The sequence below is a fragment of the Paroedura picta genome, chromosome 10, assembly GCF_049243985.1.
Source record: "Paroedura picta isolate Pp20150507F chromosome 10, Ppicta_v3.0, whole genome shotgun sequence".
Classification (NCBI taxonomy): domain Eukaryota; kingdom Metazoa; phylum Chordata; class Lepidosauria; order Squamata; family Gekkonidae; genus Paroedura; species Paroedura picta.
The window spans coordinates 55,369,059-55,396,596 of NC_135378.1; the positions used below are offsets into that span (position 1 = coordinate 55,369,059).

At 38.8% G+C, this 27,538-nt stretch overlaps 1 protein-coding gene across 2 annotated transcripts in view; it reads right to left on the reverse strand.

Moving 5' to 3' along the window:
* Positions 1–27,538, reverse strand: part of NAA15 (N-alpha-acetyltransferase 15, NatA auxiliary subunit) — a 45,770-nt gene that overhangs the window by 2,461 nt on the left and 15,771 nt on the right. For both annotated transcript variants that reach the window (XM_077300256.1, XM_077300257.1), the window contains exons 5-19: positions 23,954–24,088; positions 23,350–23,503; positions 19,977–20,096; positions 19,196–19,291; positions 17,170–17,276; positions 16,126–16,198; positions 15,199–15,368; positions 13,618–13,770; positions 13,002–13,130; positions 11,899–12,112; positions 11,138–11,331; positions 10,601–10,709; positions 8,588–8,686; positions 6,608–6,751; positions 2,984–3,081 (exon numbers count right to left, since the gene is read on the reverse strand). In XM_077300256.1, the coding sequence (XP_077156371.1) occupies positions 2,984–3,081; positions 6,608–6,751; positions 8,588–8,686; positions 10,601–10,709; positions 11,138–11,331; positions 11,899–12,112; positions 13,002–13,130; positions 13,618–13,770; positions 15,199–15,368; positions 16,126–16,198; positions 17,170–17,276; positions 19,196–19,291; positions 19,977–20,096; positions 23,350–23,503; positions 23,954–24,088 (1,995 nt within the window). The remainder of the gene's footprint in view (positions 1–2,983; positions 3,082–6,607; positions 6,752–8,587; positions 8,687–10,600; positions 10,710–11,137; positions 11,332–11,898; positions 12,113–13,001; positions 13,131–13,617; positions 13,771–15,198; positions 15,369–16,125; positions 16,199–17,169; positions 17,277–19,195; positions 19,292–19,976; positions 20,097–23,349; positions 23,504–23,953; positions 24,089–27,538) is intronic.

The window sequence follows — 27,538 nt, forward strand, 5'->3', positions numbered from 1 at the left end:
TTATGGATTTTGTATTGGATCTGCTGGTACCATTTAGAATCACTTAGCAGATCAATCTATAAGTCATGATAATAGATATAGGAAGGGCATTCCAATATCATATGAGATAGGGAGTCAACCCTTTCAAAGCACATTGGCAAGGCCTATCTGAATAAGACAGTTTAGAATCTCTTCCATATAAGACTGCTGAAGGGGTAGTGTTTAAGTATGCAAGCATGAATGCTCTGTGAGTCAAATGTCTAAAATAAGCTGGGATACTTGGGGAATGGAAGGATGCCAAAGAACGGGGCAGAGCACACTCTCCTAGCTTGAATAAGTGGGCTGGTATAGTCTTTTATGCATTTCTTAATAATTATGATAATGAACATGATAAATGAGATGGGATGGCCAGTTATGGAAATTTGCCAACTTATTCTAATTGTGGGGAAATTAGAATAAATTTCCATGTCATATTTCCCATCAATTCAAGTCATATTTCCCATCAATTCTCCATGTCATACAGGTAGTTTTCTTGGCTTTAGAAAAGAACATAATATTTGATTCTGAAAAACTGATCTTGAAATATTCAAATCTACAGTATTTTGAGGATAAATATAGATGAAATTCTGCTAAGGAGAGAGCAGTTACAAGATTGTTCAATTACAGATTGAAAAGGGTGCCAAGATGCAAGCTTGTTTCACTCCTCTATAAAGATGGAAATACTCCATAAGTTTTCCCTTGTCTCCATAGAGTACTTGAGCCATGTAAGAAGAACAGTGAGGTTTTTTAAACCAAAGCAGTGTTTTGTCAATTTTAGCATGCCACAATCTTCCCCACAATCTAATCTTAGGTATAGCAACAAAAGCATTTTTAAGGTCTATAAATATTTCATACAATTTACTTTTAAGTGGCAAAGTGTACTTTGAGCTAAGTGGGCTAAGATTAAGCAATGATCTTGAGGAGCAAAGCCCTTTCTGAAGACTAAAATATTACTACAGATAATCCATTCCTCTAATTCAGGTTTTCTTAACCAAGGTTTCATGAAACCCTGGTGTTTCTTGATGGCCATGGAACAATGGATGGGAGGTAATTGTTAAAACATTTATTGGGTGATATGTATATATGGTCATGTTGACCTTCCCCCCCCCCAAAAAAAAATGGCCAGTGGGGGCCTGGAGGGGGTGGGAAGGGGAGGGTCCCAGGTAGGAATGTACACAGCTATGATTCACAACCATATTCTGAACAAGTGTGCCACTTCTGAGGTTTCTCAAAGCCTGAAGAATGTTTCATGGTTGCGAAAGGATGCTCTAATTTGAGGTATAGGTATGAAGTATATAGCTCTGCCACTGATGAGAGGGTAAAGGGGACAGTAGTTTGCTGGATCTGCCTTGGAACTTTTCTTGAAAAGTAGGATGATAGAGTGTTATTATTTGTGTAACATTTGTGTACGGATCCCGGTAGTTCACAATTGTCAAATTAAAACAGCCATGGTAAGATTACAATTAAAACTGCAATGTGCATGTTCATTCATAATATGTGCTCTCTAGAAAATGGAGTATTACCGTGAAGCTAATTCCAGATCACTTTTTAAAAAAGAAATAGGAGACTACTATCTTACTTAGAAGTCATTCCTGGGGCAAAGAGAAATAATTTTGCATATTAATTCAGCCTGATTCCTCGCTGGAACTGTGTGGAGACAGTCCATTCGACCAGTGCTCTGCCAGCTGCACTGGCTCCAGATTGAGGACCAAATCAGATTCAAAGTGTTGGTACTCACCTTTATTTATTTTAGTATTTGTTAACCATCACTCTTGGACCCAGCTGGCTTGTGGCAGTTTACATAAAAATCTAAAACCCCCACATAAAACAGTACATACACAACCACGACAACGGCAAAATCACAATCTGCAGGATATCCCACTTTACTCCTGCCCTCCAGTCCCCATTCACAGTAACCATCAACCATCCAAGGGGGCAACTTCAACAGGCCTGTGCAGGGAGGGAGCCACTCTTCCTCGCCCGGTCTCAACCAAACGCCTGGTGGAAGAGCTTTGTTTTATAGGCCCTGTGGAATGCTGACAGCCCTGTCAGGTCCCTTAGTTCTTCTGGGATCTCATTTAACCAGTTTGGGGCCAGGACTGAAAAAGCCCTGGCCCTGGTCAAGGCCAGGTGTACCTTCTGCGGCCCAGGAACAGCCAGCAGATTGCTACCCACAAAGCGAAGAGCCCTGCAAGAGGCATGAGACAAGCGGTCCCTCGGATAAGTGGGGCCCAGGCTGTGGATGGCCTTGAAGGTAAGAACCAAAACCTTGAACCTGATCTGGAAGCCAATCGGCAACCAATGCAGCTGCCTCTTCATAAGCTGGACATGGGACTTCCACAATGACCTTGAGAGGACCCTAGCAGCTGCATTTTGCACCAGCTGCAATTTCTGGGTCAGATACAAGGGAAGACCCACGTAGAGCAAGTTACAGAAGTCTAATCTAGAGGCGACCATTGCATGGATCACTGTGGTCAGGTGGTCTGAGGACAGGTAGGGTGCTAGTAGCCTAGCCTGGCATAGATGGAAAAACACTACTTGGGTTACTTTCGTGACCTGAGCCTCCACAGATAAGGAGGCATCAAAGTTCACCCCCAAGTTTCTGGCTGCAGGCACAGCCATAAGCTGTGCCCCATCCAAGCATGTGAGGCATGCTTACTGATCCTGTTCCCTTCTACCCAGCCACAGGCCCTCTGTCTTGGAGGGGTTGAGTTTCAGGTGACTCTTCCTTCCAAGAGTCCAAACAACTGGCATATGTTTCAGTGGGGGAGTCCTGCCGGCCATCCATCAGGAGATAGAGCTGGCTGTCATCGAATTGAACCTGGCTCACCAGATCCGCACTTCTAACCATTACACCAAACTGGCTCTCCTACACCAAACTGGCTTTACTGTATTAATATGTTGAGATCAGTCCTAAGCCTTTGGGGAAGGGTGGCATGGAAATATGAAAATAAATAACATTTACCTGAAGATTTCTGTTCATAAGAGATTCATCAAGGCAGGTTGCCAACTCCACAGCTCTTTTCTGGCTAGCAGGATCCAAATAGTATACCATTTTGGCAGCTATAAGAATGGGGAGGGGGGAAAACAGCTCCATTCAGTTTATCATATAAATAGAACAATGTCAATCTCTTATATTTATTTCTGCATTTTAGTGATTTTGATTCTGCTTTTCTACATAAAACATTCAAAATTATTGTTCAACAAAAACACATGTGGTTCCACTGTGTCTTCTACTGAAAAGCAAGTTTTCATGCAGCAAGCAATGTTTAATTATGTCAGACACTGTAATAAAAATAAATAAATAGGATCAAAGTTATACAATAACGTCTGGCACAAAATTAAGCAAAATACCGAGCCCCTCCCCCATTTTACATTTTCATTTGCAGTTTACCAAGCTTTTAATGTAACATATGAAACTCTTATATGGTCACAGCTTAAGACAGGAGTCTAAAATAATTTAGAATATTTACTTATTTAGAAAATAATAACTTTTAATCCACTGGGATCAATGCAGTTTATTATTTTACTGTATGCCATGAAGTCTAATATGACTAAGAACATTTTCAAAACCACAGAACCACACTGGATAAGCCAAATTCCATCTCTACATGAAGCTATTTTTCAGAAACTTTCCTAACATACAACCATTCATGAATAGTGACCTTTCAAAGTTTAAAAACTATGGGTTGTGTGGATATTTCCCAAAACGAAATCAAGGAAAACATAATAAAAGAGAGATTTAACTGTCATTGTTTTTTCTATGCATAATTACTAGCAAGATGGAAAGTAGATAAAAACTTTAAGGTTTTTAAGATGCTAAAACTCTATTTAAGATGGAATTGTGTACATATGATGAGCATGTTATTGCAAAATGTATTAAATTTTATTGAAATATGACAAAGAAGAACAGATGAAGAATGTATTTTGGATATAATACACAGAACAATGGAAAAATATGGTAGAAGGGGATTAAATTTACATTAAGTTCTAGCCTTAAAGAAAAAAACATTAAAAAATGATGTATGTGACTATGAAAAAGTTGGGTAAAATGTATAAAAATACATCAGATAAATGCTGGAAATGTGAAAAACATGAAGGAACCTTCTACCATATGTGGTTGCTGTATTAAAGCAAAGAACTTTGGGATACAAATACATGCATACATGCAAAAAATTAAGAATATAAATCTACAAATCAGACTATAAGCTTTTCTTTTAGGACTGACAGATAAACACTTGGAAAACAGTCACGGGACTTTGTTTTTATATATGATAACAGCAGCGAGACTATATATGCTCAGAATTGGAAAACTACAAGAATACCTACAACAGAAGACTGGCTGTTGAAGATGTTAGAAGAGGTGGCTAAACTTACATCACTGATTAGAGAAAGGACAACAACTTCCTTTATGAGCAAATGGAAACCCCTTATAGAATTCTTGCATGAAAACGAAAAAAATGATCTGATGATTTGCGGTTTTAGGGATTTTTTTTTCAAAATAATTTTAATCTTAATGTAAGCAAATAATCTTATTAGAAATTGATACATCTGAATTACTGGTTAATTGTTTATGTCCTAGTCGACTGGAAACTCAAAAACTTATTTTGATGAATTCACTTAGTCTATTCTTTGTTCTTTTTTCTCATTCTTTCCCCTTTTTATAGTCTACGTTCTTTAGAAATTTTATTTTTTTTGTATTAAAAATTCTCTATAAAATCTTTTAAAATACTTCTATGGTCGGTATCCACCATTAACAGAAAAGTCCCAACAGTCTTAAATTTCCCCCTACATTTCCCTCTTAAATCCATGGAGTTGCAGAACCTCTATGGAAAAAGCCATACAAGTCACGGTGGCTGGAGCAAAGAGAAAGAAAAAAATGTTGATACTCTCTTTTGTAAGCATGGAAGATGGGGCAATTTTGCATGATTCCTCTCCTTACTTTGAAATGACCTATGTGGCCTTTTGTCCATACAGTCTCTCTACTGTGAGGATCATCTTTCTGCTCATCAAAAGGAACTAGTTAGGGGAAGGGAAGTATAGAGAACACTTGTACACATTGTGCTGATTGGACATGTTCCAATATAATTTAATAAAACTAAAGGAATAGGTACAGCTCTAAGGATCATATTCTACAATATTACAAACATAAGTTTAGTAGCTGCTTGCTATAGGCACTGTTCTCAATAATGTGTTTAAACAGCTATTGTATTCCAATAGCTCTATCCAATAGCTCATTTTCTTCAGGATAATTTTGTTGAGCAAGAGAGGTAAAGCCAATGCTTCCATCTGGAGGACGGATTAGGATTTTTACTACCTTCACCCAGAAGGACCTTGAAATTGGATGCCAAACATCAGGGACTATTCCAAAACACAGTGCCATGTAGCATAGGCAAAGGTAAAGGTATCCCCTGTACAAGCACCAAGTCATGTTTGACCCTTGGGGTGACGCCCTCTAGCGTTTTCATGGCAGATTCAATACGGGGTGGTTTGCCAGTGCCTTCCCCAGTCATTACCGTTCACCCCCCAGCAAGCTGGGTACTCATTTTACCGACCTCGGAAGGATGGAAGGCTGAGTCAACCTTGAGCCGGCTGCTGGGATTGAACTCCCAGCCTCATGGGCAGAGCTTTCAGACTGCATGTCTGCTGTCTTACCACTCTGCACCACAAGAGGTCATGTAGCATAGAAGAAACCAATTATCCCTTTTCCTTAACTTACAAAGGAGGGAGGTGGGATTATTTATTTTATTTTTTATTTATTTAGATTTATATACTGCCCTCCCCGATGGCTCAGGGCGGTTTACATTAAAACTAGTCAACAATACATGAAACAGTCTTCGTTAAAACATACAGTATGTTTATATTTATTATATTTTCTTTATATATTTATTATTATATTTATTATTATTTATTATATTATATTTATTATTATAAATTATATTATATTTATTATTTATTTATTAGATTTTTATACTGCCCCTCCCCGCAAGCAGGTATTTTCTTGCTAATCCCCCTCCCCCATGACTCTGTTCTGAGAAGATCTAAATCTTCAGCTGCAGCTCACAGGTGAGAGAGAATTCTATTAATATGCTCCATTTGCAGAAGTGCTATACTCACTCCTATGAGAGCTGTGAAATTGATCTCTGCATGACTCTTTTAGGTCCTCGACATTGGTACTCCATTACCCCCCCTTCCATTCTCTGTTGGATCCAACCCTATCTTACAGTTTTGCACCTAATTCAGTACTTCTGCTAGAAACGGCAATAGTCATGCCATATCACTTCTAAGATACAAAACTTCAGCATTTGCATATGATGGATCAAATGCTTGAATGTACTGATAAATCAGTAATTTTATATTCACAGGCCTGTGGGAACAAAAAGAAGATCATGCAAACATTTGGTATCTTACCCACTGTCTTCATCCAAGCAATAACTCACATGAGGCTGATCATGTGGCTTGGATCTAACATTCCTTTGAAAGTAGTATAGGCTAGTATGTTTAAATTTTAAAAAGTGTATGTAGGACAAAAACTGCTACATTATCAGACAACAAATATTTATTGAGGCAATACAGGGAAATTACATACCAGATAACCTGTGTGGTAGTGAATCATAGTTCTGTTTAAGAAAAGTTTCATTGAAGTTCTTTGGATTAGTTGCTCCAAAAAGTCGATTCATTTCTTGATTCAACACTGTTCTGACTGTTTCTGGTAGATCTTTGCTTTCAGAAACTATAGCATTAAAAACAGGCAGTAAACTTCAGGTTGTCTTTATTTTAATAAAAGGGCAATTACTGAATTATTTCCATTAAATCAAAGCCTAACTTTTCTTTACTGTATATTTGTTAAAGTAGTTTTGTACATTTATAGCAAATCATTACTGATATTGATGTATTTTCTATGGTTATATTCCAATTTCATTTCTCTAAAAATCAATATTATTTTTCCATATAAAATCAAATGATACCAATTTAATTGATATAATTTTTGTTAAGGATACTATTTATTGCTCAGTTCATTTATTTATCAATTTATGTATCGCCCCTCTAGGACTTGCCGTCTCAGGGTGGTAAACAACAGTTGAGACATTAAACAATAAAATTTACATTAGCAATAAAACAATAACAAAAACTTTAAAATCTTAATTTAAAATAGCTGTCAGTGCCAACAATAATTACTTGCATTGATGGTAAATTTACTAGCATAGATTTTGAGTAGGAGGTAAAGAACCGGGGTGGGGGGTGGAGACGAGGGGAAGGAAAGAGGCCCAGTTATTTGTTATAGAATGGTTTTCTAACTAGCCCCAAATGTAGGCCTGGCGGAAGAGCACCATCTTGCAGGCCCTGATCTCTCCAGGGAACTCATTCCACCAAGCAGGAGCCAGGGATCATTAGCTAGCTGGTGTTACTAGATCAAAGTTCTCTCTGGGGAACATGTTCAGAGAGGTGATCCTTCAGACATGCAGGGTCCAGATTGTGTAAGGCTTTAAAGAATCAACACCTTGAAATGGATTCATAACTCAACTGGAAGCCAATGAAGTTGCTGCAAAACAACGGCAGCAGCATTTTGGACCACAGCAGGGTCAAGGACACCCTTTAGACAAGATAGGAGCTGAGAAGAACCATATAGTTAGGATTATTGATCGGCATGCACCAAACTACAAAGCAAAATTTGGCACAAATCTTGAGCTGTCTGTGGTCCACAAACCTAAATTCCTTCCAAGAACTTTTAAAGCAGGTCATAGTGGTTTGAAGATAGAATAAAAAGCTTTCAGCGCTCTGCAAAAGCCACAAATACAGCTGAGCAATGCAAGAAAGCCTGAAACAGCTGCATGGTGGGAAGCAGGTTGTTCCCCACAGGTAATTTGCTTTTTGGGTTCTGCAAACCTTGTTTAAAGGGCCTGTAGTCCCTTTCAATGGGATTTTTGAGGTCACAAACTGGTTCAGTTTACAAATGAGCCTCCCAATTCAGGATTCAGTTTGCCGTTCAGTCACAAATAAATACATTCCATCTTTTCTGGTTTGTGCCCATCCCTAGCCAGCACTCTGCATACGTATACATGACTTCACATGGTAACTAGTACAGAGTTAGCCTACCATAGAATGAACTGCAAAAATCTTCAAAAAAGCCATCTCTGCTATATATTAAGAATCAAGACACATTGGTAGCCAGAGCCTGAACTATCTACTCTCCAGAGTCCCAGGCCTTTCTCACCACCTACTATCTAATTCTTTTAATACAGAAAAACTCAGGATTAAGAAGTGTGCTTGCAGCACATGCAGCTCATGGGTTAGAACCACACTAAAGTTTCTATAGGTACAAGAATTTCCACCCACAGAACATTATTTTCCACCTCCCCGCTACCATAGTAGCCTAAACCCACCCTCCAATTCTTTTCTTGTCAGAGAGGGAACTGTGGGCAGAAATCCTGAGAAAAGTAGTCATACTTTCTAGAGAACAAGATATGTCATATATTGAGTAAAATGTTCAGAACTATCAATTACAACAGATTACTACATATAACAGTTTCTGGAAGCATCTTGGCCAGGTCACAGGTTGGATTCATACCACTGCTGAAGAGGTGAATCATACACTCGTGAAGCCATGGGTGACTGGGGTCGATAGCAAATGCTCTCTTCACAGACTGGAGCATAAGAAGAAATTTTTCTGTTGGAAGAAAAATAATTTGACACTGGATTACAAGTATTCTTACTTTCTTGACCACCTAAATTCAGCAGAAAATCCAAATATGCTTTTATATCACAATGAAAATAAAGTTTGAAAGAATTAGTATAATAAACAAATAAGTATCCTCTGAGAAATCAAAGGGGCTTCCCCACAGATAAGAAGAAATGTCCAGAAAAACACATACCAAAATTGGAAATTTTGAGAGCATGGAAAAAAACTCATATGAAATATTTTCTATTTACATTGAGTGAAATGAATTTAAAGATAAGGTAAAGGTAAAAAGGTAAAGGTATCCCCTGTGCAAGCACCGAGTCATATCTGACCCTTGGGGTGACGCCCTCCAGCGTTTTCATGGCAGACTCAATACGGGGTGGTTTGCCAGTGCCTTCCCCAGTCATTACCGTTTACCCCCCAGCAAGCTGGGTACTCATTTTACCGACCTCGGAAGGATGGAAGGCTGAGTCAACCTTGAGCCGGCTGCTGGGATTGAACTCCCAGCCTTATGGGCAAAGCTTTCAGACGGCTGCCTTACCACTCTGCGCCACAAGAGGCTCTTAAAGATAAGGTAGACATGCTGTATACATGTCAATCCGGAATGCATTTCTACACTTAGGATACAAAATCTTCACGAGGGAAGCAAACATGGCTTTCATTGCTTCTCAACAGTTATGTGCCATCTGTTGTTCTTTTGAGCTGATGCAGTTTATCTTTTCACCTCTCTCTCAAATCACTATGACACATTTACCCAGGTATGTTCTACATTTGCAGCATGGAGAAAAAAGATCATGAGGAAGTAAGGCAGAAATTTGGTCTCTCTATCCTGATAGCAAAAATTAAGGGATATATGCTAAGATAGGAGTGCATCACCATGCAGTTTCCTGCCAGGTACTGGGCATATTTGCAGTTCTTCTTTTATAAAACAAAGGCATTTATAACCTTTAACTTCCATTAATATGTCAAATACTGCAATTTCATATGCTAAGTAAGTTTTGCATTTGATGTTGTTAAACAGTAAAACCTTTAGATAGGACAGTAACTATTGTACATATTCCAATTTCCCTCCAAATTTATTTATTAATTGATTTATATACCACCCCTCTTGGGCAGTGAACAACAGTTGAGCATACATTAAACAAAAAATTCCCCCCTCCAGGTCACAAATTTTGGAAATTTTACATTGGTATGTGAGAGACTATTTGGCCTCTGCCTTGAGGTGGATTTTAAATAATGCAATTCCAACTGGACCACTAGTTTTTTTGTAAGAATGCTGGCACTGTTGTTTGGCTGACTACTGAGGCATGCATAAAATAAGTATAGCTGATAATATAAAGAAGAATTTGCTTTTCAAGGTTGTTTCCCATATTAAAAAGCACAGGGTAATTTTATTGTAAGAGTAAGATTACTTTTAGAATCATAGAATCATAGAGTTGGAAGGTATCTCCTGGGTCACCTATTCCAACTCCCTGCACTACGCAGGACACTCACAACCCTACCGCTCATCCACTATAACCTGCCACCTCCCTGAACCTTCATAGAATCAGCCTGTCAGATGGCTATCCAAGCCTTTGTTTAAAAATCTCCATAGATGGAGAACTCACCACTTCCCAAGGAATCCTGTTCCACTGAGAAACCGCTATAACTGTGGTGCCCAAAACTGAACACATCCGACAGCCCAAAATCCCATTTGCCTCTTGATGTATACAACTATGAAATAGCAAGAACTCCTCATTGTACATGTGAGGAAGGTACATGTGAGACATGAGTCTCCTGGACCACTTGGCATACAAAAGAACGAAAGAAAGAACGAACGGACGAAAGAAAGGCTTGCAATTTACATTTGCAGATTTTTCTAGATTACTGATGCTGTTCCACTTTATGGCTTCTTCCACCTACCTTTCCTGAAGTAAATTTCAAAGGCAAAAAGATGAGTTTCTATTTTGTTCTTCACCAAATTCTTCAATGGAGTTAAAAACTTAATGGCTTCTTCTAACGGTGCTTCAACCTGGAAATGCAAAACATTTGCCAAAACAGGAGACACTTGAAACAGTTTTCTTATGTTTAAATGGACAAATTCATATAAAAAGAAACAGAAATTCTCCATGTCTGGGATGCCCAAGGGAGGCAGCAGATTAAGCCCTGATCCAGTTGTGATATTTCACTTTCCTTTTCTTTACATAAATGGCTACTGTTCCTCCCTCTGGGGAAAAAATTAAGTGCTGCCTTTAGGGATGAGTTGGTAACAAAACCTACCCTTCACCCCTGCAACCAGGTCATTGATGTATAGGTATTCCATGTTATTTAATAAAAGAGCCTTTGCAGTGATCATGTACTCATTTAACCTCTATGAAGTACATTTCTGTTCAATTCCCTAGAACTGCATATTCCAACTAAAATTCCACAAGAACAAATTACAGTCCACAGTTTGAATACCTTTGCTAGTTTCTCAGGAATAAGCTCTTCCTTCGGTCCTCCAATTTCTTCATCATCATCATCTTTCTTCTTTTTCTGATTTCTTTGCTGCTTTTCTTTTTCTGCATTCTTTTTTTCTTCCTCTAGCTGAGCTTTTTTCTGAGCTCTCCGCTGCTTATTGCGTAGCTTCTTTAGTTCTTTATCAGACATATTTGCTTTATGGAAACCACATTTGAACAAAGATTATGCAAAGAATATCCAGTTCTTGTCAATATAGTAAGCCTCAATTCTAGCAGCTCAAGTCTATTTCCTGCAGTTCCCTCTTCTATTGTTCTATTGTTAACCTTTATCAGGCTCTGAGTTATGATCCAAATCTGGGATGCTAGAAAAGTAACAGAAGGTCACTTCCAAGTTTCCCTCAGCTAGACATTCTCCAACATTAATAAAGATCAAAGGAACCTTAAAGTCAGTAATCTACATGTTTAGACCAAGTTTATGACAACAGATTCCTGTTAATTTTTGGCTTGACCATTTTAAAGAAAATGCATAATGGTGAGTATATTCTATTGTATATTCTATTGTAACTGCAATGAATACTGAGTTCTACATTTTTTTAAGAACATACAATGCACTTTAACTGGAATAAAATACTACCTAATTTTGCATTTCGTAATACCCGTGACTAATTTAAAAATAATACAGTAAAGGCATTCTTACACACGATTACTACAAAGCTAAAACCCAACTATATTGTATGCAGTGAATCTGGAAGCAGCTTATACCTGTATCAGCCTCATGCTCTTTATTCTCATCTGTCAGGGGGTTATCATGAAGTTTCAAATATATTTCTATGGCAATTCTTGCTGCCTTAAAATAAAATGGATGCTGCCGAAGTACATCTTCTAATTTCAACAAGTCCACATAAGATCGAAGTGTGATTTTCCTCATACAGTAAGTGTGGAAGTCAAATTGGTCATCTGTGATTTCTACAAAATGCTAATACAATAACAAGTCATTTAGCAAGTTTCAGCAATCCAAAAGATCTTAAACATGATTATAGACGTTATATATAGCTTAAGGGTTCTACACTATGAAGTTAAAGGCGGGCAACACAGTCAACAGACATCAATAAGCGTTGGAGAGGGGCAACAGTTAGACAGTACAGTAAATGCTACATGGCTAGAACAGCATTTTAATTCTCATCTCTCAGGGTGCAGGGCTCAGCAAGACTTCTGTCCAAAATCCTGAACATCCACTTCCGAATCAGGATAAGCAGCACAGAGGTATATGAGCAAATTTCCATCAGGCAGATCCTTATGCTTAACAATCACATTAAAACAACTGACAAAGCAAAACAAGACCAGAACTATAAACCCATGTCAAAACTTGCCATTTTTAGGCAGATATTCTTGAAGGGTTGAATTTGCCTAGGCTAGATATTGTGCTGTCTATTGAGACATGAAGTACCTGGAAATTGGCTCAGAACACAACCTTGTTTTTTAAGAAATAGCCTGGTAGTGGGACCAGGAGTATTCTTCCAAATGCATCTCATGTGAAAAGCTCTCTACCCTTCCTGACCAAGTCACACCAATCCATGCTTTTGTAGCCTCCAGACTACTACAATGAGCTCTACTGAGGACTGCCCTGGAAAGAAACAGGGAACATTCAACAAGATGCAGCAGTGCGCTTCTTAGTTGTGCTGTACTCTGTGGATATAAGGCCTCTTTTAAAACAGCTGCACAGGCTTCCTGTTTCTTTCTGGGTACAATACAAGGTGCTGGCTTCAAGCCCACTATGATCTTGTACTCCCTATCTGAACTTTATAAACTCTAATTCTGAAATGGGTAATTAAAGAATATTAAATTTAAATTAATTAGGTACATACTCTCTCAATTTCGTGGCATTTTTTAAGTGCTTCACCAAATTTATTCATTGTTTTATAAGCTTGGGCGCATTCTGTCTGGAACCACATACACTGCATTTCATTCAAGTTTTCTACTGCTGATGTTCCTTCCTGAAAAGGAAATTTTAGAAATGTTTCAAAGCAAAGTCATTGCATAAGTTCAATTTCTTTTCTTTTTTAAATCAATTCTGAATCAATAATTGAAATGTTTTAGAAAACATTTATCAGTTCTTAGAAAAAATAACAGGAAGAACACAAAGTGAACTGAGGATACTTGTCAGAAAAGCAGGCTACAACCAAATATCAAACATGGAATCTGAATGCAACATTAAGAAGTTTAAATTTAGAACGAGGCACTCTAGGTGTGCACATATTCTGTAGTAGTGTGAAGGTTTTTTTCATACATCCAATTTTTTTTTACTAAAAATATGATCAATAGCAGGACAGACATTAGTAGCACATATCAGAAGGTCCTGACATATGAGAAAGTTGCCGACAATATTTAGCAGACAAATAAAACAGAACTGAATTTCTTTATAAAGCTAATACATTCTGACTGTTTTTTTAGTTTAAAAAATGTACAGTAAGCTGCACAAACCCTTGTAAACTTTGAACACATTTCTTCTGCCTCTTTTATCAAGTTGGCTTTCAACATGTATTTTGCACATTTGGAGTTGATAAATCTATCTGCTGTGTCCAGGGCTTGGGCCTCATCCATCCATCTTGCCGCTTCTTTTATGTTTCCAGCATGCTTTAAAAAAAGAAATGAACTAGATAAATGAACTAGATAAATTGTTCAGCATATTGACAGGCCAATGAATTCCAATATTAAATAATGAAACTCATGGTTTTTTTAAATCCAAATCCATATCAACAGATTTCAAAGGAAATGGATGCAGGACAAGGAGATTAGGAATATGTGCCAGAAGAACAGAGAGACCAGGAAGCACTGTATAAGAAGGTCCACTCTGCTCACTCCGTGATCATACAACTCTGTATTTGCCAGACACTGCTGACATTTCTGACCACTCTAATATTTTCAATACCAATGGTGTTAGTACCAGCATATGGAGACAGACTGGAACGTTTGCCTGTTTAAAATATAAATTAACAAACTTATTAGGTGTGGCGCTATGTGGCAGGACCGCCCGGACCTTGCTGCCTTTGGCCGTCTTGCTGGCTCCCTTAAGAAAGAAACCAGTCCACTCTCTCTGCTCTGTCTTCAAGGTCTTTACTTTTAATGTTCTCACCCACACTGTACATCCATCCTCTCCCCTCGCTCCTCTCTCTCTCCCCACTCTCCTCAACTACCCACCCTCATGTGTTGGACCCTCCTGCATTTTATCCCTGTTTCTATGCCATGCCCCCTTCTTTTAAACCACTGTGCCATCTCCTGCTACTTTCCTCCAACTCTTCTGGGTGTCGTCTGCTTCTGATAGCTTTTCCCAGGGCCAGTGTTCTTGCCCAATGTCTCCCACTCTGGCTGTGTTGATGGAGCTCTCTCTTGCTCCTCCCAGGGGGAGCTGGGGCTGGGAGACAGGCTCTCGCTCCTACCCACCCCTTCCATGGGCCTGATGAAGTTTACTGCGATCCAGGAAGGACCTTTCTGCACTTCACTGTCTTCCTAGGTAAGTCTCCTTTCCTTCTATGTTTATCCCCCCCCCCCCCCGCCCTTCTCAGTGCCTGGTGATCCCTGTCTCTTCCCTCCCCATCCTTTGTCTTCCATGACTCCCCAGGTCTTGACACAGCCAGCCTGGCCCCTTTCTGGCCGGTCCCGTGTTTTTGTGCAATGTCATTCATGGCACGAAAAAGCCCTCCCCCCTCCACTGGCTCTGGTCTGCTGGCTGCAGTATTCCTCAGCCTTTATAGCTCTGGCAGGCCCAGACTGCCCCGGGTTGCAGGGCATCTCACAGCCCCCACTTGAGCCTGCGCCCATCAGTCCAGGCCTGAAGAGGGAAAGCCCACTGAGTTGGGGCATTGCCCCATCCATGCCTGGACATAAGGAGAGGAAGATTTGTACCAGCACCCAGATATCTTGCTGGATTAACCAACTTATAAATTGATAGAATGTGTACCCACAACCCTGACTGTTATCCAACGAAATTGCTCATTCTTCAAATACAAGAAAAGATAATGTTGTTTGGTACATAAAGGTCAGCTACAATAAGAATGAAATTACCTTGTAGATTTTAGCCTTCACAAGGAACAGCTCTATCAAGGTCGGTGTACTTTCTATTGCAGCATTAATGTACTCCAGAGCTATAGATGGCTGCCCTATTTTGTCATAGTGTTGTGCCAAGTAGTACTGGACCCAGAGCAATGTAGTTGGAGGTTCTTCTTTACCATCATCTATTTTGAAGAAAATACAATTTTATATTAGATAATGCCAAAAAGAAAACCCAGTGAAAAGAAAATATTTGCTTCTTCTCACCAGCCAGCTATATCTGGACCTCTCTAATAAATAGGCAAGTTTTATAGTCTCAGGAGTCACCACTGTAGTATTTGGGGGCGGGGGGCGGGGAGAGAAGGGTGGCCGGCAAAGTTAGATATAGGTAGTTCAGAGCTGACAATTCAGCTTAGCAGTTTCACAAATGTGCTCTTATTCCTTTAAAAACTATCACATTCAAGCTATATGAATTACAAGAACACAGAATTTCAGTCTTTGAAACACATCTTAAGGTTAGTATTTTAAGAGCACATTCCAGACTACAAGATTCAGGAATTAGGACAGATCCATGTTTCCAGGGATGTTTAGTTGTACTAGAAGAGCAAGCTGGTAGTAGGGGAGTGCTATGCGTATAAGTGTGCACAAATAATGCAGCCCTTCATCTATGACTCTGCCATGAGAACCCAGGACAAGCTAGATTTGAGCCCCAAGCTCAGCCTCTCACTTGCACTGCAGCGACTGAAAACCAGTGTTGCCCAATCTGTCAGCTCTGAGAGTGGTGTTCACAAACTGAAAATGGCCCCAAAAAGCACAGAGAAAATGAGTACAGGTGGTGCCAGAACTGCATGCCAAGGGAATTCCTGGCATAAACTAGAAATGGGTAAGGAGACAAGATGTAATTAAGAGGGAAGTCAGTATCTTCTACAGTGTTACACTTACCATTTGGATTAAATAATCTGCAGCTTTTAAGGGAAGTTTCATAACCTACTACCAGTTCTTCTATGATTGCCACCTATATTTGCAAGACATATATGTATGACAAGTATTTTAGTTTAACATAGATGACATAATCTCTACAAGATTCCAAATCATCATTAACATATATATGAGGCAATAGTAGAATCCAGAGCTGATATAACTGTGAACTTGTCTGCACACATGTTTACACTCCTGGTCATCAGTTAAAATTACAGGAGGCCACTTTATTTCATCCTTATAAGGTGATGGGCCAGGCTGCACCCAAGGCTTACAAGGACATGGTTACTAGTCCCTCCTTGTGTTTATTTTGCCTTTGGATTGACAACCAGAGAGTATGCTTTGGATTTGCAGGAAGACATCACTGAGTCTCCAGAAGCCAATTTCTTACTACATCCAATATTTTCTGATTGGAAGTGACCAACAGATTAACAAGAGATAGTTTGTAGATTAGAAAACTTTAACATTAGATTTTTGCTATCAGATTACAGAACTGTAAAGCAAGCCAACAGAAGGAAAGTCTGTGTCTAAGAACTAAAATGTCAGAACAGATGTCTCCTGTAATTGCATGGGGAGTTTATTTATTATTTACAAATTATCTGCACATACATGTTACTGCACATACACATGACTGAAAAAACATTTTCAAATAATGCCTTTATTCAAACAGCTCAGGGCTCAGTTTAACAATCCACATCCTAATTCTCTATCATAAAATTATAATACAGCTGCTAATTGAACATATATGTTCTTACAGATATGCAAATATTATTCCTTGAGCAGCATCCATAGAGGGCATGGATCCAGAATCCTATGGAGAAATATTAACTATGCTCCAAAAGTGTGCCATAAAGATGCTTTGTGACTTCTCAGTGTCCCCAACGTAAACAGTCAGAATGAGCCCATGAAAATTAATGTTTGCAAGGGGGTTAATGAGTATCTATGTCTATTAAACCAGGAGATGTATTTTTGAGTGTGATTCTAAGAAAAGTATCACACAATGATTACCTTTTCTTTATCTTTGTATAATGATCTCAAAGTATTGAAGACAGGTGGACAGCCTTTGCTGAAATTCATCCTTAGAAATTTGTCCAAACATTCCTTAAACTTTTCACCTTGGGAAGAAAAATATCAGTTAATTCTCTTGCATTACTCCAACAATTTTGGGTTGGATCTTAAAAGCACTGATGGAAAGGATTTTCTCCACCTTCCCCTTTTCTAATCAACCTGCTGGTTGTCCCAAAATTCTATGAAATTTGGAAGAGCTTTGCTAGCAAAATCAACCACAGGAAACCATCTCTTTCTCCACCCTCATCTTGCATCACAGGAAGGAGAATGAGATGATTATTATTCAGTTTTCCCTTGTCGCTGTAGCACCTTGTCCACTCATGCATTTTCACTGAGACTATCCTAAACCTTAAAGAGGGGTTTCAGGACAAATGGCAGATTGTTCAACAAAGGCAGGAAGAAAGATATTCCATTAACTTCTTCTGTGAAATCTTCTACTTGATCAACCCCAGTATCTAAATTCAAACAAAAAGCTAGTAATAACTGTCCATGATATTACCTGCCATGTAATTAATTAATTAATTCAATCAATCAATCTACTGCCCCTTGCTATAATGTCTTTATGACATTGTCAGATGCACACCCCACAGATCATTCTCGTAACAGAACCTGGGAAGATCTGCTTGCATCTTTAACTGCAATGTGTGAAGCAGGTGACAGGAAGAATGTTCACATTGAAGGTATTTCTATGTATCAACATGCCTATTGCCCTACCTGCAGACTGTAACAGATGCATTCCGGTATGAATAAAAAACACATCCATGAAACAGTCTCCAGCCACCAGCTGAATTGAACTTCAATCCATTACTGACCCAGATTTAAGCACAAATCTTTCTACTACTTCAATCTGTGTTATGTTAAGACAATGTGGCAAGCAGTGCTAAGACTTAGGACATTTTTAAAAAGGTAAAACTATTTATAAGAAGCAGCTTCTTATATCAGCTAAAACATACTTTATATGCAGCCATTTCCCAGACCTGATTTAGAATAAACAATATAGCAGACACAGTAGCTACATTCACATGTCAATGACAAACCATGGCTTATTGGCATGAGATATTGGCCTTAGAAATCCTTAGGTTAATACACTCCTTTCTTCTTCCTCAGCATAACGTTCAATTTAATCACTTTGGCATTTACCAAGATCTGTGATTTCATATAAGAATACGAAGACAGTCTAATTTGGCCAAATTATTCAATTAAGGTTTATCATGATTTATTGATCTCTGAGTCATATAAAGAGGGCTCCAGACAGGTAGTATCTTGGGGACTCAAAGCTTGCTCCTGCTGTATTGGCAAAATATGGTTTATTATATCTGGATACAACAGCCAGTATGTCTGCTAGAAATACTGGGGAGACACAAGTCAACTTTAGATACAGGTTAGAGAAGATGTTTGATCTCTCTGCCCTCCAAACCAGGAATGCTTTCTTCATCATCAATCTTTTTTCAGCAAAAACAGTGTATCTACAAAATTGCTGGTGTGCATATGTGTGGTAACACTCAACGTTGCTTAGCTGCAATACCGGATTGATATTAGTGGATATTATGTTTTTCCATCCTAGAGCAGATAATATTTTAATATTTACAGAACAACTTTTAAAAAGTTAAATGCAGTCCCCTGCCCCCAACACAAGCCGGCTCAACTTGGAAACAGCAAAAATGTATCTTTGCTGCTGCCTTTTTCAAAAGGGTGGGTGTGCAGGGCAACAGTAATGTCAAATCTCTGCAACACTAATGCTCTGGATTTCTACACTGCCACTCTAACAAAAGGTAGTCATGGCATCAGCAATCCTAGTCTGTAATGTAGACAAAGAAACAGTCAATCTACTATTCTCATGTCTACAGCTGATGAAAGAAAAATTCTGATGTCACTTCCAATGTGTTGATGAAAGAGTGATGGAACATGAAACATTATATTCTCGAAGGTTTAAACTAGTCTATTAAACTGTCATATATTTTCTTACCAGATAAGAAGTTTAATGGCAACCTTCTTGGAACCAGTCCTCTTGGGTACTTAGTCCAGGCTTCTTCATAAATCTTGAATCGCTCTAACATGTTACCTTACAGGAAAACAATCAAACGCAAGAATGCTTACAATTTTTTTTCCCTATGTAAATAATTTTTTAAAATTAAAAAAACTGCGTGTAAAGAGCCATCTAAGATTTAGGCAGACAATAAACCTTGCAATAACTGCCACACATTACAACAATAAAACCCTAAGTAAACAGCATTTCTAGTTAACCAAACATGTAATCAAGAGAGTATGAGATGAAAGTTATAATATACTGAGATCCTTAAATAAACACAAAAAATCTAGCTTCCAACATTAGAACAATGTAGACACATACAAAATGTATTTATCTACCATATTGCATTTTCCTGCAAAAAAGCATAACGAAGCTACTGCAATTCCATATGCCATAAAAGTAACCCAAGAGAATTCATGAATGCACGTGTTCTAGATACATTTTAATAAATACACATGCATCATATGAAGCTATCTCATACTGAATTAGACCTCCTGGACCATCAAGGTGTGACTAACACTAGCTGCCCAGTATCTTAGGCAGAGATCTTTTACATCATCTACCATCTGATCCTTTTTTTAGTTGCAAATGCCAGAGGGATTGAACCACCTGGAGCCATCTGCATTCCAAGCAGAAGTTCTACCATTCAGCTGCAAACCATATCCCAAAATGTTAACTGTTTCACAGGTTCACTCTTATCTTTACCCAAGCTTGTTACCTGGTTTAAGTGCCTTTTCTAAGCCTTTATAATAAGCCCAGTTTTCCGGATTTCTTTCTTGCAGTCCTCTATAAATCTCAGTTGCTTCTTCCAGCCTGCAGAGTTGTAACAGAAGTTCTCCTGTTAAAAATGTAGAATTACAAATCAATTGTGAGAAGAAGCTTAATATCTATTGCCTGAAACAAATTGTTTTGGACAAAATGCTCTCTTGTATGTAATTCACCGTCATCTATTAATATTGCCAGATTTAAAGGATATATTTATTAAAAGGATTTGTTCAGCTATACAACAAAACCAAACAAAAGTAATTTCTACCACAGTTAAAAATGCTGAGATATCAAAGTCAACTATTATTCCCCAAAAAGGTAGTGAGAATCCAACTGATGAGTACTAACTTTAAGAGTGGTCTTCAATCCTTCAGGATGAGAAACTGACAGAGCAAAAGACTGCAAGAAAAGACAACTATTCCAAAAGGAAATTAGCCCTCCAGAGGAACTGGTTGGCCACTGTGAGACAGGATGCTGGACTAGATGGCTATCCAAGCCTCTGTTTAAAAAATTCCAAAGATAGAGAACCCACCACTTCCTGAGGAAGCCTGTTCCACTCAGAAACTGTTCTAACTGTCAGGAACTTCTTCCGGATGTTTAGATGGAATTTCTTTTGAATTAATTTCATTCCATTAGTTCTGGTCCATCCCTCCGGAGCAAGAGAGAACATTCTACTCTATCCTCTATATGGCAGCCTTTTAACATCTTATCATGTTGGCTGCTAAGAGACATACTGCTCTTTCATGCTATTATACATCAAAGACAACTAGAACTATCAGACCCTATAAGACACAAATACTTGACTTAAAAAATCATCTAATAAGAAAGAAATCCAAATATGGCCCAGTTTTTGGAAAACAGGCATGCCCAACACACTTGTAATCTTACTGACTGGTTATCAATTTATGTAAATAACCTTGATGCTGCCAGGACCACAGCTGTTAATTATTTAAAATTTCAGTATCTTGCAACACAGCAATTAAATGTTATATTTGAATCAACTGAATTAGTCTCTACTGACAACTGAGTATAGAAAGCTGGAGTCATTAATACATTCCAGATTAATGCAGGTTATCTAATATGTTGAGTTAAAAAAACACCAACAAAAATCTCACCACATTTGCATGAATATAAGCTAATCTACTTTTGTACAAAGTAAATTTTGAGTATCTTTATGTTTCCAAATCCAAGCTTTCCTCCATAAACAAGACCTGAAATATTTCTTTTAAAAACAACTGAACTTTTAAAAAAACCTCAATCTATTTATGGAGGGCTCAACAAAAAAACACTAAAACTGCAACAATATCCACCCAGCCATGATCTTTGTTAGTTTTAGATCGACTCTTTTCATGTCTATGTCTCAGAGCTAAATATGGCCTTGAAATTTAAATGCAAACTAACCACACATTTAGCTTCAGTTGGCCATCAGTTAACATTACAAAACACAAAGTACAACAAATATAATACAGCAATGAAGTAATAGCCAGAAATGTGTCTCATCATTTCTGCTGCACTATATTTCATAAAATCATAGAATTGGAAGGAGCCATACAGGCCATCTAGTCCAACCCCCTGCTCTACACAGGATCAGCCCTAAACATCCAAGAAAAGTGTGTATCCAACCTTTACTTGAAGACTGCCAGTGAGGGGGAGCTCAACCACCTCCTTAGGCAGCCTATTCCACTGCTAAACTACTCTGACTGTGAAATTTGTTTTCCTGATATCTAGCCTATATCATTGTACTTATAGTTTAAACCCATTACTGTGTGTCCTATCCTCTGCAGTAAGGAAACTGAGTGAAAAGCTGTTTGGAATCAACCCTAAGTGGGGCTGCCTTAGAAGATCTGACAGAAATTTCAGCTGCAACAAAGAATTAAAAATGTTGGAAGTGAGGGATATAACTAAAATATTACTACTACTACTACTACTATCACCACCACACTGCAGTTTTCCATGTTATAATGCCATACTGGTTACCAGTTTTGTTCCTAGGCATAACTCAAAGTGCTGTTTTTGACCTTTAAAGTCTTTGTAAACTGAGAATATAAAATGCCACCATCTCCCAACATTTTCCTAAGAGAACCCTTCCCAGTCTAGAAATTTTGAGAACACAGAAAGTTATTTTCCCAGGAAACATTTTGCGGTGGGGTGGGGCAGGGAATTGAAAATTTGTGAAAAATTGAAATAGATGAGTTATTTTCTTATCATCAAACATAAACACATTTTACTGATTTAGCTTATGACTTTGAATATAAAATTGAAATATTTGTATATTTATGGTGTTTAGAAGCACAAATATCTTTGTTTTATAAAAGAAAAATTGCAAATGTACCCAAACTGTTGCACATGCTACCTTAATTAGTGCAGGTATCTTAATTTATATCACCTGGTACTAGTAAAAAAAGCTGAAGACACAAAACAAATTTTATAGTAAAGAAAATAAAAGTGTATTATTTGGACAGAAACAATCTCATACAGTAATAAGCAGGACTTCCAGAATATCTGGATGTCAAGTTTTTAACACTGAAACCACTAGTCTACCTAAAGACAACGAAGAATCCAACTATCTGTATATACGACTGCATATCTGTTCTTTCTAAGTAAGTGGATGTCTATCAAGAACTGGTGGTATACCTATTTCTATATACCTATTCCCATATCACTGAAATAGTATTTTCATACAGTTAAGACACCCCAACCTCACCTTCCTCATCAAGCCATATCTTGGTAATATATACCAAGATAGCTCCATTGATCCAGGATCCTCTCCTGCCTAAGGGTTACTATTTCTATTTAAATGCAGGACTTTAAGACTCAATGGTTCACTCATATGATACCCAGAGTAGCTATGAATGGGAAAAGGATCAGAATGGAGGTATCTAGACTCCCTTTTTGTTACCAGCTGAATGCTAAGCAGAAAATAAACAACAAAACAATAAACAAACATACATATTCAAATGTAAGACTGAACAATTCTGATTGTCAACTGTTATGCATGGACACTATCGCAAACTATTAACATACCATGATAAATCAGAGTTTCTAGGCAACTAAATTTTGTATTAAATATTTGTAATGCATCAATATATATATTATATATTTTTAGTTGTATGTTACCTTCTGCTCCCCTATTCCATTTTCCATGGACAGAAACAAAGCGGGCCACTGAAACAATGGCTTGCTTGGGTGCCATCAGAGGAATTCTTAAGTTCTTATAACTTTCAAAATGTTCCAACAAAGAACAAATATTAGTGGGAAGGCAGAAGAGGAAACAAACTCAAACCGGAAATGTTTGGGTACAATGGCAACCCGCAATAATCAGTTACCTTTTGTTTCTTCAACAGCTAATTTGTCACAGATTTGCTTTTCATAGGTACTAAGATGATCCAAAGCTTCTTTATATAGCCCTGCTTCTCGGAGGACCTGATTCTGGTACAAGAGCAGCTCACTGTATTCATAGTCAACTTTATCAGGAGATGTCTGCATATGTAAGAAAATGAAATAGTCATAATTTTAAGTTCGACAATAAAACGTAAAAAAAACAAATTCCATTCAAGCCAGCAAAGGACATTTGAAACACACATTAATACATTAATTTCCGAATGTAATCCAGTGTCTAAAAAGTTGCCAGTATGGAAAAACCGCCTGTATCTAGTTCCTTTAACTAGAAATGCAGTCTTCACTGTACAATCAAGATGTGTTTGCCAAATGAAAAACTAGCAACGCCTATTCATATACATGTGGAAGGGGGCACAACCCATGCACTACTGTGTCCTCCTCCTAAACAGAAAATTGGCAGAATCAGAATAAATGGATTTTTAAAAGAACTACTGGTTCTTTTACGTTTTTCATATGTAGCTGAGCTGCAGGCATATACTGTCTTGACATATTAACTCCCCATATGCTGTTCTGATTGCTGACTCACAATACCTGTTGAGTCTTCCTAAACTCTTCCAAAATCTTTGCTGCCATTTCATAATCTTCCAATAGATGATAAGCTATAGCATAGCCAATCCATGATGCTCGTTGTGCAGGTCGGAGTTGAAGCAACTGATACCTGGTTTCCTGCAGGATAGTAATAAACCAGCAGTTTTTACAATCTAGTCTATTTATGTGTTTATTACTGAAATTCTAAGTCATTAAATTTGAAATATACTGCAGGGAGATGTCATTAAAAAAAGTTCATTAAAACATGCAACTTATATAGAACTTTTTGTACAATACTTTGGTCATTCAACTGTACTTTACAAACATTATCTTTCTTTAAGCAAAGATGAATGCTTTATTAGATCTAGCATTTATCCAGAAATAAATTCTACATAGAACAGCTGAGCAGTGTGGGTCTACAGCTGACCCGTAAGGTTAGCTGCAGTTCATTTTACTGGTTGGTTACTGGTTGGTTCCACTCTTCCCCCGCCACTTCTAAGGTAGGGAAAATGAAACAAACTGGTGAAATGGCTGCCAGCCCCATGGTTAGAGCAAAACAGACTGGTTAAGTGGCTGTCAGCCATTCCTGCCTAACAACTGATGGGCACACCCAGCTGCTGTTAGGCTGAAATAACTGCAAGCCATTTCACCAGTCAGCTTGCTTCCTGCTGCTTGGCAGCAAAACTGACCAGTGAAATGGCTACAAGCCATTTAAACCTAACAGTGGAGTAAGTTCCTCCCTTCAGCTGTAGGTTTAACTGGCTGTGAGCCATTTGACCTGTTTTGCTTCCCCCCCCCCAGGGCTTCAAATCACGGGGAAGCAAAATGGACAGATTGAATGGCTGCCAGCTATTTAACCCTTCATGTGCAACACCTCCCTTTATCCCGGCTGTAGCCAGGAGAAAAGGGAATCCAAACTGGTTAGTTTGGTGCATTTTGTTTGGTTTGGGGCTGCCTTGAACCCTGAACTGGAATTTTTAGTTCGTGCCCATCCCTGCTTATAACTAATTTCCTCCATTTGGTTCAACAAGACTTGGTAACAACTCACTTGACATGTATTAGGACCCAAGAAACATAAACTGTGCTACTAGATATATAAATAGAATCAGACTACCAATGTAAATGGTCTCTATACTTCATCTACATAGAAGACTTCCCGCAATACAACATCTGATACACAATGGGAACATTCAGTATTTTTCCTAAAAACTGGGCCAGAGGTTGAACAATATTATCATAAAGAATAATGAAAACTAGATTCAAGTTGAAGGCTTGCACGGCTCCAGGAATATAGTCCCTCCACCACACTTAATATAAAAAAAAACATTTTACAGCATGTGTACATGGTTTTGTTTGCTGAACACTGTTCTAAGTTGGGGAGGGATGGTTTCAAGATAAATCTGCTGAGAATAGGATTCCCAAATAGGGGACTGCCTTAAACTGCTCAGTATTGCACCTGTTGATTGAACTGTTCCATTTCGTAGTCTTGGAAAAAAACAAGATCTTAGATTTCAGATAATTAATTACCAAGCTTTGTCAGGAAAAGTAACTGCAGAAAGATTAGAAGGCCCTTTTGCAAACCATCTCTAAGTCAGGCCAAAATAACAGCATTATCTGCATAAAGCAGGATAGGGACAACAACTATCAGCGAATTTCAGTGGATGGGTGGCAGTCATCAAAGACTGATGCTAAATCATCTTATCCATGGTTCCTTTTATATTTATGAAACTGCCTTGGTTGTGGAGCATGTCCAGGGAGTCCAAGTTGGAATAGGGCCAATCCCGGCCCCTACACCTAACGCACTCCAAGCCTAGCCGCTTGCTCCTCTGACACAATCACCAGACATGTGCCTACTGACCAAAGCCGCCACCTCTGCATCTCTCCACTGCTCCACCCGACAGACTAAAGAGGCGGAGCACACCTGCTGCCCATGCCACCAATGAGGGGCTGCCTCAGGGAGCAGTGCTGGACATGCCACTGTTCCACCCTTGTCCGGCCAACCTCAATGCCGACTGATGAGGAGGACCCGGCGGCCCTGCACGCCCCATGGCTACACGTGCGATCACAAGGTGCCACTGGTGCATGCCGAACCCACCTCTCTGCTGAAATACACTGCACTGATAAGAACAGCTCGACCGAAAGCACCCCCATGAGCTGCTGCTGCTGCACGCTGCGCTCGCTGACGAGGAGGACAAGCTGGGCCCACACCCCCCCCCTTGCTGCCCGTGCCACCACCTCCGCTACACTCACTCCAGATGCAGCAAGCCCTACTGGGAGCTGCCCCCACCAACCGCCGATCACCTCACTCAGCCTCCCAGGTCCGACACCGCCCGCAGTCACCCAATTGCAGCCTCCCTTCTGCCCTGCGAAGTGCTTGTGGAGCAGGGTCAGCTCTCTGCTGCTCCGCCTGCCTGCGTCCTCCCCTCTCCAAAACGCCCCGCCACTAGCTCCCGCTTCATTGAGACTGCAGCGGGCTTGGATACTAGTTTATAAATAAATTGAATAAAGAAAACATACCTGTTTCAAGTTAAATACATTTGTTAAGTGCCCTTCATATCCATAGCCTTTTGTCCCTACTACTTTGATTAAGTTTATGCCCAATCTAGGATGATTTACAGAATCAAAGGGCCCCTTAAGGCCAATAAAGCTTCCATATAATCAGCCCCCCTTTAATATTTCTCAACCAAATGATAGAAAACTAGACAATGGTCATGTGGATAAGCCCTGTTGATGCCCAATATAGCTTTTGATTCCATCCAATCCAAAAATTTCTTAAGCAGATCAGCAAAGAAGGAGGCCAATTAGTCAATAGCAGGATTTGTCCACTGGAATTAATCTGAGTAAAAATTGGAGCCAAGATTGTAGTCCGCCATTATGGATCAGCCTTGAATAACTCATTGGGAATTAGATCAGAGCCAGGGACTTTTCCTAATTTTAACCCCTTAACAAGGCATATAACTTCATTGATTGATACCTCAGGCCAAGGTGTTGTTAAAGATGAACAAGGGCTGAGATTTTTTTTTTTGCAAGTTCGAATATTATATCCTCAGTGGTTCTACAGGGGAGATTTCTCAACAGACCTTATTCCAATAGAATTTGCCCTTGCGGCATTAATAGGACTGACACATTTAAGGGATCATTATATTAAGCCTCTAATTGATCAATCATCCCCTTACACCCTGGAAACTCTCCCATGCTTAGTCATAAGGTTCCTAAGAACACTCTTGCAATAGCAAAATTTGTTTCAGTCCTTTTAGACCTTGCATTCCAAAAATTAGGAATGAGAATCTTCTGTTGCTCAAGATTTGTTAATCAGTGAGCATCTAATGGAATAAAAGGAATAAGAAAAAGTAAGGAACACCATAGATTATTTCTATAATAACAATCAAAGACAATCAATAGGATCTAAAAATAGCATATATTATAAGTGAAGTTAGTATTGACACACCTAGCTCATAAAAAGAAAAGTACTGCACAGAACAGCAAATGATATGCAGCTAGGTGGTTAAAGAAACATTTCTCTAGATTATCCAGGAATAAAACAGACAAAATTGATTATAATGGTCCCCAAAGGCTATAATGTAGTCA